The 18,332-nt window shown below is 41.9% G+C and overlaps 1 protein-coding gene and 1 non-coding gene across 4 annotated transcripts in view; both read left to right on the forward strand.

Moving 5' to 3' along the window:
• Positions 1 to 18,332, forward strand: part of gucy1a2 (guanylate cyclase 1, soluble, alpha 2) — a 48,473-nt gene that overhangs the window by 19,028 nt on the left and 11,113 nt on the right. For all 3 annotated transcript variants that reach the window (XM_040008982.1, XM_040008983.1, XM_040008981.1), the window contains 3 exons: positions 12,109 to 12,321; positions 13,322 to 13,594; positions 16,600 to 16,743. In XM_040008982.1, the coding sequence (XP_039864916.1) occupies positions 12,109 to 12,321; positions 13,322 to 13,594; positions 16,600 to 16,743 (630 nt within the window). The remainder of the gene's footprint in view (positions 1 to 12,108; positions 12,322 to 13,321; positions 13,595 to 16,599; positions 16,744 to 18,332) is intronic.
• Positions 9,340 to 9,411, forward strand: trnap-cgg. The gene has a single exon. It is a non-coding gene; the product is annotated as a tRNA-Pro (tRNA).

The following is an 18,332-nucleotide window of genomic DNA, read 5'->3' on the forward strand; positions in this document are numbered from 1 at the left end:
CAACCATTAATAACTAACCTCGTATTGTAGATGAATAATCTCAGTTGTTCTCCTGACTGAAGTTTGGCCCGTGTATAGCATCCTGCTATGCGATTGCATTTGTCCCTGACCACCAGAATTCCTCACGTTAACTTTTATCGAGTGGAAAAAAGTTGGCGTTCATCCTCCAGCTTCACTGTGCTAAGGTTATGCTAACATATGTCTGTGAAGGTTCTCAGTCATCCAGGTCATCGTAGTCAAAGGAGCTTGCAAAGAAAAGCGTCTGGACTTCTTTAAGTTACTTAAAGAAGTCCAGACGCTTTTCTTTGCAAGCTCCTTTGACTTATGCTAACATAGCTGTGTCGCTAGCAATCACGTAGCACAACATTACAGTGGGGCAAAAAAGTATTTAGTCAGCCACCGATTGTGCAAGTTCCCCCACCTAAAATGATGACAGAGGTCAGTAATTTGCACCAGAGGTACACTTCAACTGTGAGAGACAGAATGTGAAAAAAAAAATCCATGAATCCACATGGTAGGATTTGTAAAGAATTTATTCGTAAATTAGGGTGGAAAATAAGTATTTGGTCAATAACAAAAATACAACTCAATACTTTGTAACATAACCTTTGTTGGCAATAACAGAGGTCAAACATTTACTATAGGTCTTTACCAGGTTTGCACACACAGTAGCTGGTATTTTGGCCCATCCCTCCATGCAGATCTTCTCGAGAGCAGTGATGTTTTGGGCCTGTCGCCGAGCAACACGGACTTTCAACTCCCGCCACAGATTTTCTATGGGGTTGAGGTCTGGAGACTGGCTAGGCCACTCCAGGACTTTCAAATGCTTCTTACGAAGCCACTCCTTTGTTGCCTGGGCGGTGTGTTTTGGATCATTGTCATGTTGGAAGACCCAGCCTCATTTCATCTTCAAGGTTCTCACTGATGGAAGGAGGTTTTGGCTCAAAATCTCACGATACATGGCCCCATTCATTCTGTCCTTAACACGGATCAGTCGTCCTGTCCCCTTGGCAGAAAAACAGCCCCATAGCATGATGTTTCCACCCCCATGCTTCACAGTAGGTATGGTGTTCTTGGGATGCAACTCAGTATTCTTCTTCCTCCAAACACGACGAGTTGAGTTTATACCAAAAAGTTCTACTTTGGTTTCATCTGACCACATGACATTCTCCCAATCCTCTGCTGTATCATCCATGTGCTCTCTGGCAAACTTCAGACGGGCCTGGACATGCACTGGCTTCAGCAGCGGAACACGTCTGGCACTGCGGGATTTGATTCCCTGCCGTTGTAGTGTGTCACTGATGGTGACCTTTGTTACTTTGGTCCCAGCTCTCTGCAGGTCATTCACCAGGTCCCCCCGTGTGGTTCTGGGATCTTTGCTCACCGTTCTCATCATCATTTTGACCCCACGGGATGAGATCTTGCGTGGAGCCCCAGATCGAGGGAGATTATCAGTGGTCTTGTATGTCTTCCATTTTCTGATGATTGCTCCCACAGTTGATTTTTTCACACCAAGCTGCTTGCCTATTGTAGATTCACTCTGCCCAGTCTGGTGCAGGTCTACAATACTTTTCCTGGTGTCCTTCGAATGCTCTTTGGTCTTGGCCATGGCGGAGTTTGGAGTCTGACTGTTTGAGGCTGTGGACAGGTGTCTTTTATACAGATGATGAGTTCAAACAGGTGCCATTCATACAGGTAACGAGTGGGGGACAGAAAAGCTTCTTACAGAAGACGTTACAGGTCTGTGAGAGCCAGAGATTTTCCTTGTTTGAGGTGACCAAATACTTATTTTCCACCCTAATTTACGAATAAATTCTTTACAAATCCTACCATGTGAATTCATGGATTTTTTTTTCACATTCTGTCTCTCACAGTTGAAGTGTACCTCTGGTGCAAATTACTGACCTCTGTCATCATTTTAAGTGGGGGAACTTGCACAATCGGTGGCTGACTAAATACTTTTTTGCCCCACTGTATATACCAGCTAGTCTAACTTCAGTAACCCTGCAAACGCCACTGCTGTTTAGTTTTCTGTCTTCATTTATGTTGGAAGTGGTAGCAGAGCTGTACGTTTTAATTAGCTTCAAAAATCTCTCGGTCAGAACATGCTATGAAATGTTTAGGTGGAAACTAGCGAGCTTCCTGTTAACTTGTAACTCCGTTAAATTTAATAAATTCTGTTTTCATGGATGCCTGGATGTTAAACTTAGTTGTTACACCTGGTAAAGCAGCAACGCTGATCATTTTATTAAAGATTAAAGAATTTTAACCGTTTTTAACTCTCAGTGTTCGTTTGACTTTGGGACCTGAAATAGACGGAGTTTTGGACCCAGATTACTCCGCGAAGCTCCTCACTACGGCAGCCGTAATGCTCTGACAATCCATCAAGCAGTGCGGCTTACCAAAGTTATACTAAAACCTTTTTTAACAGATTTCTGCACGCCAAAATCGGTTCGAGGTCAGTAAGCACAACCAGAATTTATACATAAAGCACACTCCCGATTTTTGAGAAAATTTAAAGATTTTAAGTGTGCATTATAGTGTGGAAAATACGTTATACAGAAGAAAATAATATATCACGATATATATCCTTACTGCACGTGCTTCAAATTATACCGCAATATGGATTTTAGGCCATATCGTCCAGCCCTACCTCTTAGATTATTTGGATTTCTTCTTTCTAATTTGGAATAAGTACATATGCATTTAGTATGGTGCATTTTTCTTTTCTTCATACAGAAGATAGAGCTCTCTTGAAACATCTGTGTGAGAGGTCAGACAGTGAAACACAGTGACAATGCTCCCAGTCTTAATAATGTGGTGAGACTCTGTCATGTACAAGAAACCAGTTTAAGTGACACAATGCTTTATCCTGTTATGTGACAGCTGTGTGCAGGCAGGAGGACTGCAGACTCCAGAGACAGAAAGTAACTCAAAACACAGCTTTAATGCTGAACTCAAAAGGGTAACAAAACTAGGAATACGAAAATACACAGACAGACCACACAGCTAGATAAGGGTAAATCACGACACAGACACAGAGAAACACAGGGCTTAAATACACAAAGGGAGCAATCAGGGAATGGGTAACAGGAGGGAAACACAACTGGGGAAAATCAGGCCTAACGAGACAAAGGAAGCAAAACCAGACGCATTTACATGAGACACGGACTTTCAAAGTAAAACAGGAAACATAACGCAGACTGAGCTTACAGACAGACTCACAGGCAGGCACTACAACAGAGGGAACAGAGACGTGGGACCAGGGCAGACACAGACACTGACTGGACACGGGGATATAGCAACTAAGGATTACACCGAGACATAAACCATAAGACAGAACTCTAAGAAACCAAAGACTAGAAATGATAAATAATATAATAAACTCAAACCCTGGGTCAACGACCCAGGCATCCTAACATATCCTGCTGGAAGCAACCGTCAGAAGATGGGTACACTGTGTTGATGAAGTGACGGACATGCTCAGCATTGATACTCAGGTAGGGTGTGGCATTTAAATGATAGTCAATTGGTACTGAGGAACACAAAGTGTGCCAAGAAAATATCCCCTGATGCTATCATCCGAATGTTGCAGCAGAAATGGAGAGTCATCAAAACAAGGCAATATTTTTCCAGCCTTCTGTTGTCTGCTTTTTGGTGAGTTGTGTGAACTGTAGCCTCATTTTATTGTTCTTAGCTGACAGAAGTGGTTCCCTGTGTGGTCTTCTGCTGCTGTAGTTCATCTGCTTCAAGTTTCAATGTGTTGCGAGTTCACAGAACTGTTCTGCACACCTTGGTTGTAACGTGTGGTTGTATGAGTCGCTGCTTCTTTCCTATCTGCCCAAAGCAGTCTAGCCATTTGCCTCTTACCTCCGACAACCAGAGAAATGAAGCTCACATTTCTCCTTTTCTGGCCACTCTCTGTAAACTATAGTCATGGCTATATGAAAAAAAAAATCCCAATAAATCAGTGGTGTATGAATGATAGAACAGCTTCACTTTAACAGGCTGATGAAGGGATTCCTGTTAAATATCTCATGTCTGAGAAAGGTTGGCAGGTTTGGTGGTATTTTTGGGGGCAAGGTCTGAATGCACTGGATTTTGATATTTTGTTGCTCTTAAAAGTAACAGGGTGAATAGCTCAGAATCTGTGAGTCATGGCATCTGCCTCCACAGCAGTGATGCTTTGTTACTAATATCAGAAAAGGTCCTAGACTCTTTGGGTCAAAGAGTCAAAATTCTGGTTAGGATGAGTCAGTCGAAGTCTAAGTGAGCGCTATGTGTGAAGTGGTCTATATTAGCTTAAGCTTATATTGTTCAGCTGATTTTTGGCAGTTATTAATAACACGGTGTGTTTTTGGGCAGTCACAAAGAAGTCTTGCTAAATGATAAAGTGAACAAACATTTGTCAAGGAACGGACAAATCTGCTGTGTAATACTTGCGTAGCAAATGCTTCTGTACTGCATATGTATGGACTCTTCAGTGAGGTTTGTGTGTGTGGGCATTATTTGTGCACCTGTTTGTCGGAGTACAAAGAAAATCTTGACATTAGCGCCGCCTTTGATCTCTGAGAGATAAATCACCGTCGTTACCGTTTGTTCGGTGGAGAGTGCTTTGAAAATCAGTGTCCTTCCTGTCTATGTTTACAATTGCTACTTTAATAAAATGCAGCGACAAGGAGGAAAGAAATGAACTGACAGACTGGGAGAAAACATCAGAAGAGATGGAAACGGTAAAAATATTTTTAGCCTGTGATTGTTGAGACAAAGAAACCTAAAATAGAAAGAGAAGGATTGATACAGATTTAGCGCTTCAGTGTTTTTGTAACATTTGGCACAGAGATCGACAATTGAGTCCCTGTGTGATAAAGCCTTAAAATGAATACATCTACATATCCAAGTAATGGAGAGGTGCATTTATCAGATTCTTGGGACGGATCTGTTTTCCACCCTACTACCGTATCTATCTTTTGTGGATGAGCACATACTATACTCCCAAATACTATATTTTGGGGCCCAGAGATCTGGTAGTAATCATAATGCAAAGCAGAGGTTTTAGAACTGCTTCACTAACCAAATCACCTATAACCTATAATCACATATAAGTTTAAAAAAACAACAACAACTTGAAAATAAATGTTTTTTAAGTTCTTTTTGCCCTTATTAGATAGTGGACAGGGAAGCAGGGGAAGGAGCTACATCTCAGCCTTGTAACACACAGGCTCCTGCTCACCTGTCGAGCTAAATTGGCGCTCCATGTTACACATGCAGTAAGTTAACCCTGTCATGCCAAGTGTATCACGTTTAATACATGACTTTTTGTGACCTCTGCATCATCAGTGTGATTTCGTCCCCCGCGAAAAGCCTAAATAAAAATTGCACAAAACATTTTTAAGCAATAAATTGCACAAAAATGATGGATGTAGCGAACATGATACATATATGTTCATTTATATACATTATTTTCTTTAAATATGTCAGAAGGTTCACTAAATGGTCCAGTTTCAAAAATCTAGAATTTTCCCGCAGTTATTTCACATTTCAGGCTTTACAGGACTGAAGATAACGGCCATGATGATGTAACTTTCAGGAGAAAGTAACAGAACGCCTCGTAGTTTTCCTCTTGTGGTGAAAGAGGTATGCCTCGCTCTCTGAGAAAGATCTCTGATTTGCGATACTAAACACAGAGTTTTCTCTAGGTGGTTTACAAAAAAAAAAAAAAGTCACTGAAGGGCTGTGAAAAGTCACTAAATCTTGTTGGCACCAGTGAGGTGAAGTGTGAAAGTCACTTCTGTAAAAGAGTGGGCTGTCAGTTGCTCAATCTGAGACCTTAAAAACCAAATAACAGCTCAGCTGGCATCTTAAAGCAAGGATGTCCTGGGTTCAGGGTGTGTGTGTGTACGCGTGTGCGCTTGTCTTACTGTGAGAGTGTGATATAAGAGAACTGTCCAATATAGCCAGATCTTTGTAGCATTTTGTCCGTGTGTGTGTTTGTGAGTGAAAGAGGGGGTGAGGGAGGCTGACTCATTGACTCTTTGCTGCTCAGTGCCTGTTCATGCAAATGAGAATCTGTTGACATGCCAGAGTCTGCTCACAAAAGACAATCCATCAACTGTCTGTTCCACCTCCTGCTATCCTTCTTCCACTTTCTCTTCCTCTCTTCCATTTTTCAAGTCGAGTGCGTCTAATTTTCCCCCCATGCCTGTCTCTTTCTCTCTGGTCTCCCCCCCCCTTCACTTTCTGCCTCCGTTTACCTCTCAGTACCTTTGAGCTGTTTTATCCTTTGCCCTCTCTCCCTTGCTGCCAATGGCCACAGACACCCAAATCTGTGCATTTCAATAGTCAGATGTGAATACTACTGTTTGCTGCTGATCTTGTATTGTAAATATTACATATCCAGAAAACAAATATGCACTTATGGCTTTTAGTTGGAGCATGAAGAAGGGAAAGGCAGTTCTTGCTAGCATGTAATAAAGCTGTTAATAATATGTAGGTTTGATTTGCCTTGGTGTAATTTAATAAGGAAACATCTTTCTGACCTTTTAAGGTTAGAAAAAGCATTATGATGTCACTCAATAACTAGTAACTACACACCAACTACACACTTTGCCAAATGGATCATCACGGCCTTGCCGTATTGGTCCATTTGATCAACCTTTGTTGTTATTATTTATTTTATTTTATTTTTAGTTGTTAAAGACTGGACATACATGACTGAGGGATAGGAAATGGAGAAAGAAAGATGAAGGAAAAGAAAAACAGAAGGGAAGAGGGACAGTGAGAAAGGGCACTTAAAAAGAGAAAGAAGAGAAAAAAAAATCTCCTGGATCACCTGTTGAGAGAAAAAGAAGAGAAAACAAGCAAAAAAAAAAAAACAGAGCAACATACTAAACACAACACCATCACGTTAATCTAGCTAAGTGTAAACAGCAGTAAATACTAAATATTGAATGTTATTGTGTAGCAAGCAGGACCGACAGCGCACAATGTGCTAGGAAATAGCAGCCAATAAAGGTGTAGTTTATGTCTATGAACAGTGAACACCCGTGTGCACACCTGTGTGGATCAGTGCGCTTGTATTCAAAAGGTTTCCCCATGTAACGGTCTGCTAGAGGATGTAGAGAGCCATAGCCCCGTCCCCCAGGGCATGAAGCAGGCATGGAGGAGATCCAGGCTCCAGACATCCAGAGGCCCCAGAGTGCGAGAGCCCAAGGAGGACCACGGAGGGGCATCCGTGCCACCCTCCTGGGAAGAGCTGAGGAGAGCCCCAGATGAGGGGTCACCCAGTAGCCACAGAGCAGAAGCCAGAGGGGGCTGCACTGGCGTGCCCACCGGCTCTGCCGGCAGCCAGCTGTGCCAGAGTGAACCGAGCCGCAGGCCCAGAGGCCGGAGGCCGGAGGCCGGAGGCCCGAGGCCCCCTTTGCCCCGGAAGAGGCCTGACCGAGCAACAGGCACCAGGCACCAGGCCCCGCCAAGTAGTCACCGGGAGTGAGCTGGTACATACCTGAGCGCCCAGCCCCGGACACCAAGAACCACCAACGCACCAATGCCTGAGGGCATCAGTTACCAGCAGGGAGTGTGGTGAGGGGAGATAGGCCTTGGAGGGCCTGGGAGTTCCCAGAGAGGTGGAGTGTAAGACCCAACCTGACATATAAACACAGACAAACAGCCACACACAGACACAAACACGCATTCCCACCCTCATGCACACATATACAAATACTTAACACTCACCCAACGTAGGGATAGACATACATGGACACTGTACACACAATCACACTCCCCAAACAAACTCTATACCCCAGGTCCAGGTACCCTCGCCCCTGGAGGGGGAAACGGCACCTAGACCCAGGAGATGTTACCCTTTCCCCCGGGGTGGAGGCAAGCAGACCGCCCCAGGCTCCGCAGCAGCAGGGAGGCCCCAAATCCCAGATCCCAATCGGCCGGCCAACACCTATATGTATGTGTTATGAGAGTGTGAGTAATGTGGATGTCTAAGTTGTGGAATAAAATTGAGGCACGTGGCCAGATTGAGGCACGGGTGAAGCACACTATAATTAAAAGATAAGATATGTGCAGTAGTATGGCATGCAGTAGTAAAGTGCATTACTGTTTATCTCATAGGTGCAGAAGAAGTTTTGATCCCTTATGGTGAACACACATTGACTTTATTGCCAGCTACAAACAAGAATCACTGCAATATGCTGAAGTAGGGTTACAACACACTGACCTCACCTTACTTTCTGCTTTTATAACAACATTTTAAAAAGGACATTTCAGTGCCTCCTGTAGCTTCTCCCTCACTAAAATCTGATCAGAGCTTTTTGCTGTCTGTCTTCTTTCTGTCTTTATTGTGTATTTGCTGGTTTTTCACAACCTTTTCTCTTCACTTGTTCTTCCAGCTATTTCTATAATATTGCTATTTTTCACCATTCGCTTCCTTCTTTCTCTTTCACCCATTTCTCCTAACCTTCCCCCTGTATCTCTGTCGCCTTCTTTTCCAGCCACTGTTCCTTTTCCCTAACCTCCGTACAGTTCGCTCGCCTCCTCTTTCTCTGTGCAATGATGACAGGGATGCAGGCAGAAGCAGAAGAGAGTGCTGAGCTAAACAGAGGCGCACAACTAGGGCAGCACGACTGCCTCCAGGGGTGTGTGTGTGTGTGTGTGTGTGAGTTTTCTCGCGGACTAACACAAAAAATGGGAGCGACGGAGCGACAGGGACGGACATTCAGAGCAAGGCGGCGAGGCAGCAGTACAATTATAGCTACTGTACAAAAAACCCCTCTTTATTTAATAAAATTCAACCTTCTTTGTGAAACAGTATCGAAAAAACTGAAAATCAACAAAAAAGGAGACTAACAGTTGTGAATGTTTACAACAGTCCTTTCAGAAAATTATGTTAGATCTGGAGGATGGTTTGAAATTATTGCTGGATGTTTGTAGGGCTGATATCCCAATGCCGTGACACGGTGCAGACATTACAGTGCACATTAATTTGTCAATTACTGGACTTCATGTAGTTAACGTGGGGGCTTTTTAATGATGACTTATTATTAGACATTATTCAGGCTTCTGTCATGCTCTTATTAGTTTTTCATGAGAGCTTGGAAGTGCTTGATCTTTAATGATGGTCTTGCTGCTAGTACACTGTACTGTAATGTACTGTCATCTACTCTACTGCTAACCAACCATTGTTTTGGTGTGGCCTGTTTTGGCATAATAATGGATTATATGAAACAGAATCCTACGAATGCCAAAATGGGACCAGCAAAACATGTATTTGTTATATAGATGTACAGTAATGTGCAAAAATCCTGGGCCAGAATCTACATTTGTGCTGGCTCGTTGGTCTAGGGGTATGATTCTCGCTTCGGGTGTGAGAGGTCCCGGGTTCAAATCCCGGACGAGCCCTGAATGGTTTAAAAAATATTTCATGTTTCCTATGTTTGCCCCCCAAAAAATATAAAGAAATGAGTGGTAGCTCAAAACTATTGCATATTAATGTTTATACATATTTTCCCAATAAAAACAGGACCTATCCATACATTTAGAAACACACTAACGTATTTCAAAAAACAGTTGAATATAAACTTGATCTCCTGACTGACATACTGTCACTACATGTCTACAAGTTGTTTTGTATATTTACTCCAAAACGTTGTTTAACGATCGCTTTCAATCTGTATTGTCATCTTTAAATAAAGTGACAAGTCACACATGGTCCCCTTTGTGTAAGTGTGAGGAGTTCAGCCCTGCCTCCTCTATGGAGAGCACAGGAGATGAGAGAAAAACAAGGAGGTCAAAATCTCCACTCACAGCAGGGTTTCGAGGGATGTCTCTGGTCGACAGCTGTGCTCCGCGTTATCAGATGCAATAATCGGCCTTTATTGGAACAATAACAGTAATTTAATTTTCAATCTTATCGGCCTGTAATATACTGGGCACCAATATATCATACTTATCTAATTAATAGTACATATCCTGTTACAGTAGTGGTCTGATAAGATGTACACACTAAATAGAAACACTGAGGGACATCGTGATGACATCGTGATAACTGAGTTACAATCAGTGTTTTCTGTGTAACTTTTATTAATAACAACTAGGAGCCTTCAAAGTGCTTAAAAGAAGGCAAACTTAGGACCCGTATGTCATTATTGAAACAATGTTGCCTTGCTTCCAATATCAGCAGTTAGCTGAACTAAAATAAGTTGTAAGATCAATTTATAATTTGTGTTTTCATGCAAATCAGATTTCAAAGAGAAAAAAATATCAGTGTTACTTTTTGATCATGTGAAAGAGTCAGAAAAAAAGCATTTAAAGGCTGCGTAGAGACCGACAAGACGGAGAGTAGTATATTTGTACTGATGTCACAGTCTCCATGGAGATACTTGTTAGTATGTCAGACGTGTAGGCCCTCCCACTTGGCCAGGCTCAACCTCAGGAAACAGCAGCTCACAATGACATTTGTTCAGGTTGGCATATGTTTTTTCTCTGCGTGCATTTGAGCGCGTGCATCGGCGTGTATGAGCGGTTATGCTCACATGACTGTTTTTCCAGTGCGATGAACTCTGTCAACCAGTAGTTTTCATCTGAACTGAATCACAACAAGATTCAGATCCTATGAGTTGCAGCCTGCATATGTGCAAATATGTTTGCATGCATTTTTGTATGTATGACTGTCGGCATTTCTGAGAAACAGACAGTCACGGGCCGCGTGAGTGTGTCCCTTTTGGATGTATGTGTGGGGAAATGCCGTGTTTGTGTGTAGATGTAGACTGTATGTATTATGCAGACCTAGGAGAGCCTTGTGCTATAAATAAAACAGGGCTGCAGTGTGCTCACTGGCGGAATAATCTATCTGACACTATGGAGAAAGAGGGAGAGCGAGAAGGAATGGAGCAGACAGAGACGAGTTCAGAGAGAGAGGAACGAAAAACGAGTGAAGAGAGAATGAAGAAGAGGAACTGAAGAAAAAGGAAGGAGCAGGGTTAAGGACTGAGCAGGAGAGAGAAAAATTAAAAGGGGCTAATCCACAGGGCCTCTAGCACTTAGTTAGCATCATGACACAACTCAGAGTCATGTTCAAAAGGGCGGTAATGCCTTTCTTCACTATCTCCTTGTAAATCTGCCATCCATGCTCGCCTCAGTCTCTCCCTTCTACATTATGTCTGCAAAGAGCAAAAGGTGGCTTGTTTTGTTTATGTTCCTCACACCTGTGGTAAGGACATTTAGCAGGTCCTGCACACATTTGTCATTGGGTGTAAGTGCTTGTGAGCAAAATGTCAGAAGCTATTAAAACCTCACTGAAATCTCTCTGATACTGTGCAGATATTGTTGGCAGTAGAGCTGCCGGTTATGGATTGGGTCGCTTTTTTTTTTTGTTACAGTTTACCCAACTTGACCACATCTTTTGACCTTTCGCCAAACCAGTATTAGCCTTCTTTGGCTGAAGTATTTGTTGTCCATGGATCTACTAACATTGTAACTGTTGCTAATGCTAATAAACTTTATCCAGTTCTTACAGACCCTTTCCCAAGAAGTCTGCGTGCATTTATACATTATAAAACATTTGATCTTGCCTTTCAAAATCTTATTCAAAACGTTAGCTAAATCATAGTAATCTGCTGTTGCTGTAATTCTAATCTGTGTTGTAGTTACAGCATTGTGTATATGTACATTTGGATGCAGACTGCAATTTTTTGACTCATTATGTTATTATTTGTATGATTGCATATAATTTTTTTATTGAAAACTAATATCGAGCACATCCAACAAACAGCCACCGAATAAACAGCTGTTGCCGCTAGTTGACCTTGAGCTATATCTAGACGACTATAATGGGGCTTGATATTGGATAATAGCTGGATATTAAAAACATCAGTAGGTCTTTTATCAGTCATAATCCAAACGTGTCACTTTTGTTTCATTAGTACAAGTACTGTAGATCATTATTTGTCTGCTACTAGTATTAATTGAACATGGTTATGATAACAAGAATCTGTCGTTTTAAAGCTACAAAGCTGATGTCAAAACCAGTCTGCCTGCTTTCTTTAAGTAAAGAAAAAGTAAATAGACGTTTGCCTCTTTAACTCTTCTCCCTGCCAGGTGATGGAGTTGAAGGGTCAGATGATCCATGTGCCCGAGTCGTGCTCCGTGATGTTTCTGGGCTCTCCCCGTGTGGATAAGTTGGAGGAGCTGATGGGCAGAGGTCTCCACCTGTCAGATATCCCCATCCATGATGCCACACGGGATGTTATCCTGGTTGGGGAGCAGGCCAAGGCTCAGGATGGCCTGAAGAAGAGAATGGATAAACTCAAGGTAAATCGGTTGACAGTGTAGGCTCTGGCAAAGTAACTAATTTACCCATTTAACTAATGGGAAGGCTTTCCACGAGGTTTACGAGTGAAGTTTTGTGTTTTTGTGCTTCATCCAGAAGCACATTTATAGGTCAGATTAAGGACAGACCAGCTGTTTGGGCTTGGGGGGGGGGGGGGGGGGGGTTAGCACTAGCTAGCAACATATGTCAAGAATAAGAAAGTGTATGGTCTTAAGCTATAGTCATTTCACTCATGTGTTTGTTACGTTGCAATCTTTTCTTGTGATACTAAGTATGAACTCAATGTTGAGAGTTACGGCTCACTGCTTATCGAAGTCTTAACACAGTGAGTGTCTACAGCAAGCTACTCTTCTCTCTTTTTCCTCTACTACCTACTGACTGCCTCGCTTCATGTGAGGCTCACCTTGTTCTTTGCTGCTGTTCAGTTTGTCAGAGACCAAGTCATGGCGCCTAAACTGGTGAAACTACACAAAAATATTCAGTATATTTATTTGAGCTTTTCCACAATGCGAACAACTGAAGTGAACAAATTAAATCCAGTGCCTCAACTGTACCGGCTACTTAAAGCTCCATATTGACTGTATTAATGCATACTGCCTGGAAAAAATGTGGCTCCTGGGACTTCCTCTCATAATTTGCTTTCAAAGTACCCTTGAGCAAGACACTGAGTCTTGACCCAATCCTGTGCGTCTGTTCATTGCATCACTCTCACTGCAACTACACCCCCAGGCTAGTGTTATAAATAGCTATGTCTGAGTCAACTTGCCTGCTTGAACAATGGTATAGCACTAAGAAGCTTACCCAGAGATGCAAATAAACATATACAGACACACACAATCCAGAAAAAACAATCACACATAAATACATTTGCATCCACCAGCATTTTTAAAAAATTTGATGCAGTACTCCCACATCTCAGCATCTCTGTCATCAGTGCCCTCTTCAAAGCAAAGCGCACAACCTCTCGCTCTTCTCTTCCAGGCCACATTAGAGCGGACTCATCAGGCACTGGAAGAGGAAAAGAGGAGAACCGTGGACCTGCTTTATTCCATATTTCCGGGCGATGTGGCGCAGAAGCTGTGGCAGGGTCAGCCGGTGCCCGCTCGCAAGTTTGATGACGTCACGATGCTCTTCTCAGACATTGTGGGGTTTACTGCCGTGTGCGCTCAGTGTACGCCTATGCAGGTCATCTCCATGCTGAATGAACTTTACACACGCTTCGACTACCAGTGTGGCATTCTGGATGTTTATAAGGTCAGTAGACCGAAAGATATCCGCCTCCTTCATAGGATGTAGTAATAATAAAACTGTGAAATATTATTTAGGGAGGAGCAGTTTGATTTGGTTGCAAATGTAATATCTTTACCGGTTAATGAGTATACTTGTGTAAAATGAGTTCATTAAGATTGTTTTCCCAAATTTAAACCTTCCCAGAAAGTTAGAGCCCTCATTTCTTGGAATCTTTGGAGCGTTACCACACGAGCCAGCCTTTTCAGGGTGTGTCACTGTGTTTGTGCAAGTGCGTGAGCGTGCACTGTGTGTGTACGTGCCCTCATGTGTGGGTGCACTTGTGTTGTGGAAAAAGTAACTGATTAATGGCCAGTCTGTGAGAGCTTAACAAAGATGTGTCAATATTGTCCATCTGACAGTGTGGCTTTATGCCTAGTTACTGTATCACTGTAGTCTGCTGTCTTTTCCTCTTTTTTCATCTTTACTTTCTGTTACCACGTCCTCTTTTTCTCCAATCTTTTTACCTGTTTTCAATTTTTCCACCTTCGCTCCTCTCCGTCATCGCCATCGTCAGTCATCTTTCATCTCTACCTTGGTACCTTAGTGAGCGTGACGGCAGCGTACAATTTCCCATAAAAATGCGCTGTTACTGTGTTCTCTCTCAGAAGTGTCACACACATATCAGATACACGGCGAAGTGAGATGCAGAGGGTGAAGGCAGGGAAGTTGACTGTATGTAACGAGGTATATGTGTATAGCAGGGGAAGAGTTAGGGTGTCAGCTTGTGTGTGTCAAAGAGAAAGCAGAAACAGGAGGACATGGTGAGGAGACTGAATCACCCATATGTCGCCATTGTCATGGTTACTGTCGAAATGATTTAGCCGGTGGCAGGCCTTAATGAGAGCAGTTTGTCTCCAAGCCTCTCTACTCCCCTTCCCCAACCACCACCACCACCACACACACACAAACACACACTTTTAACCTTCTGTGCCATTTTTTAAAACTCTATGTCCATGACACCTAGTTTGTGTTGTCATGTGGAGACATCCATGAAAGTGACACTTTGTTTGCTTTATTGACACGTGCGTTCTTAAACTGTATACACTTGCTGCTACTGCAGACTAGGAAATACTTGGCTTTATGGCTTAAATCTTCTTCTGTTTATGCAGCAGTTGTCATAGTTTGGATATTACACAGAATCAGTATACTTGAGAAGAGGTGAAACCTCCCTTAAGTGTAAAATCCTCATTAATCAATGGGGATTGGAAAAACTAATAATGAGCACAGAAAATGTGACGTGTTTGGTATTCGTACACATCACACAGTTTCTGCCGATTTGTTAGCTACACCCTGATGTGAATCTCCTGTTCCACCACATCACAGAAACAACCGATTGAGGTCTGATGGAGGCCATTTGAATACAGTGAATTCATTGTTGTGCTCAAGAAACTGGTTTAAAATGATTTGAGCTTTGTGACATGGCACCAGTATGATAATGTGAAGATGGGGTACACTGCGGTCATAAAGGGATAGACATGGTGAGCAAACTGTGTTGGTTAATTGGAGATAAATGATCTGAATTTCAGGAGCAGGACCACACCTCCAAACACGCCCTTTCTGGGTCTTATCTATATATGACCCCCCCCAGTTCTTCGTGTCCCAACCTCCCTCCCCTTTTTCAACTCTTTCACTTCTTCATTTCTCATTAGTACATGGGGATCTGCCAGGCCCATCTAGGCCTTCCCCAAACCGCAGCTCAATTCTAGATTAAGCCATTCATCTTTATCTACTAAAAAATGCTGCCAAACCTAAAATAAGGACGTGGGCCCAGCTAGTGAAACGGTACTCAGTTGGTACTAAGAGGCACTATTGCACCACCACTGGCATCCTGAACTGTTGAGAGAAGGCAGGATGGGTTCATGCTTTCATGATGACCCTGTTATCCAAATGTTGCAGCAGAAATGGAGACTCATCAGACCAGGCAACTTTTTCCAATCTTCTACTGTCCAATTTTCAGTGAGTAAGCCCAATTGAACTGTAGCGTCAGTTTCCTGTTCTTAGTTGACAGGAATGGCACCTGGTGTGGTCTTCTGCTGCTGTAGCCCATTAGTTTCAAGGTTTAATGTGCTATATGTTCACAGATGCTCTTCTGCAGACCTTGGTTGTAACAAGTGGTCATTTGAGTTACTGTTGCCCTCCTATCAGCTTGAAGCAGTCTGAACATTCTCCTCTTACCTCTGACATCAACAAGACTTTTTCACCCAGAACTAACTGCCTTTTCTCTTTTTCAAACCATTCTCTATAAATCTGAGAGCTGGAGATGGTTGTGTACGAGGCTATCAGCAGTCTTTGAAACACTTAACGCTTTCTTTCATCATCATCTTTCTTCCTCACTCTGATGCTCAGTTTTAACTTCAGCAGGTTGTTTTAATCGTGTCTACATGCCTAAATGCACTGATTTGCTCATGATTTGAACTGGTGTACATAACAAAGTGGCCAGTGAGTGGATTTAGGTTGATCCAAGCATCTCTGCCTCCCAACCCATTAACAGGGAAGCATAACAATGGTTAATATATAGGACAATCATCAGGTTCACTTACCAGCAATTCACCATAGTAGAAACAATTATTTTTTTCCACTTGAATGTAAGCTTTAGGTTGATCCTGGTTAAGTACAAAAAGTTTTAAAATGTTCATGGTTTCCAGGAAAACAGATAAAAATAAACCCACAATTGATTGGTTTTATACAATACTGATAATTTTATCATGATTAAAAACATTTTAACTTTTTTTTGCTGTAGTTTATATATTTTATCAGGAATGAGAGCAAGGAGAGGTCTCTGCAGAGAAGTAGTGAGCATTCCTCAAATGTTTGGGGCAGAGATGGGCCAGCACAAGTCACTTCAGCCAACCATGTCCAACAGCTGAGGAACACCCACTCGGGCTCTGCAAAGGCTCCTTACTCATTGAAGTCCTTCAGCTTTAGCTTAACATAGTTACATGTACTCATAGCCACTCTTCATTTTGCAGATTGAGACAATAGGTGATGCCTACTGTGTGGCAGGAGGGCTTCACAAGAAGGTTGATAGTCATGCAAAGCCGATTGCACACATGGCTCTGAAGATGATGGAGCTTTCAGAGGAAGTGTTGACGCCTGACGGTAAACCTATCAAGGTGAGTTTTCATTCATTTTCCATCTTGTGTCCCTTATAATAATTTCAACTTGCTAAAGGGGCTGAAAGTGTCTGTTTATTCTCTCCTATTCTGCATCCCTAACCTTTTTTTCCTGCTATTTATCTATTTTTTGTATAGAAAGCTGTCTCCTGAATAAGTTATATGCAGTTTAATCTTGTGCTACTGTTGATCCTGTACCTAGGTTTACGTGTCAAACTTCATGTGTGTGTGTAATTGTAAAGCAAATCATACTAAAAGGCAAATTCTGCTGAATTGGTTGTTATCAAAATAACTTAAGCTGATCCGAAGTCCTTCTGTAAGGTTGTGGTTACAATTTGGTGCCGAATGATGCTGTTTATCTCTTCACTTCCCAGATATTGACATTCCTGACATTGTGGACTGATCAAACCAAGTGTGATCAGTCAGTTACTTGCTGATCAGAATCCCAAATATCTCACCGTATCCTCTCCGGTTATCAATCGTTATTCCATGGCAGTTTAAACAATGCATTCAGTCATAACAGTAGCTACATGACTGCATGCAACAAAGTGCAAGTGTTTGTTTTCACATAAGCTTCATTAGTCTAATATTTCCCTTTTAACAGTTTTCTCTGATTCATCCACTTCCAACAAGATGAAACCTTAGTTTGAGTGCACCATTCACTGAGCTGCCTCTGCACTACGATAATGCTTCCTTAACAAGTTTAGTTTGCAGTCATTTCTCTTTTATGTCCTGTGGTTATAATTATAAATAAGACTTTGTGAGACTTTCTAGCAGTGCCAGAAACAGAAAGAAAAAATCTGAAAAGATGAATACGGTTTTTGAAGACGTTAGTGACATTTATTAATTGCCAAGAGATTTTCTTGGCATATTACCACCCTTAAGCCAAGCACCGAATACTTTATTTAGAAGTGCCGTGAATTAGCCAGCTATTGTGAAGCTTTGGACTGCATGCTTAATTTGAAAATTTCATCAGCCAGTTAGCACTATTAACACATTGGTTAAAGATGCTTTAAAGATCCTTTCTTGAACAAGAAGCATATTTATATGCAGTGAAGAAAAAAAACACTCTTAATCCTGCATTAATTCTAGTTTAGCAGCTGTTATCCCAGGATATCAACATGTGTGACAAAACATACTGTAGCGTACTATATGCAGTCATTTATTTTTAGTACTAAAAAGTGTTCCAGGAAGAGAAGAACACAGGTAAAGATAGGCTCCCCTTTTCCTTTTTCTTGATTCTTCCCTTGTTACTTTTTCTATCTCTCAATTTTTCCATGTTTTCTAATCAATAAATAATATATGTTAAGATGGTTTACCCAAGCCAACAACATTTTTAAGACACAGCCTAAGTGTTGCTTAGCTGACATTGGTGCAGTTAATACTCTTTTTTTATCTTTCTTTTTACACCAGGTCCAACACATAAGTTTGTTGTATTTTATGGACATCTTTATGTCCTATTGTTGTTCTATTGTCGTGTGAAAGGAACACTTAATACAGTTATATTGCTAGAAAAATATACTACAGGATATGGACAAAAGTATCTAATCTCTTAATCTTGGAATTCAGATGTTTACAGTCAATTCAAT

Source organism: Simochromis diagramma, unplaced genomic scaffold, assembly GCF_900408965.1.
Source record: "Simochromis diagramma unplaced genomic scaffold, fSimDia1.1 OVJJ01000344.1, whole genome shotgun sequence".
Taxonomy (NCBI): Eukaryota; Metazoa; Chordata; class Actinopteri; order Cichliformes; family Cichlidae; genus Simochromis; species Simochromis diagramma.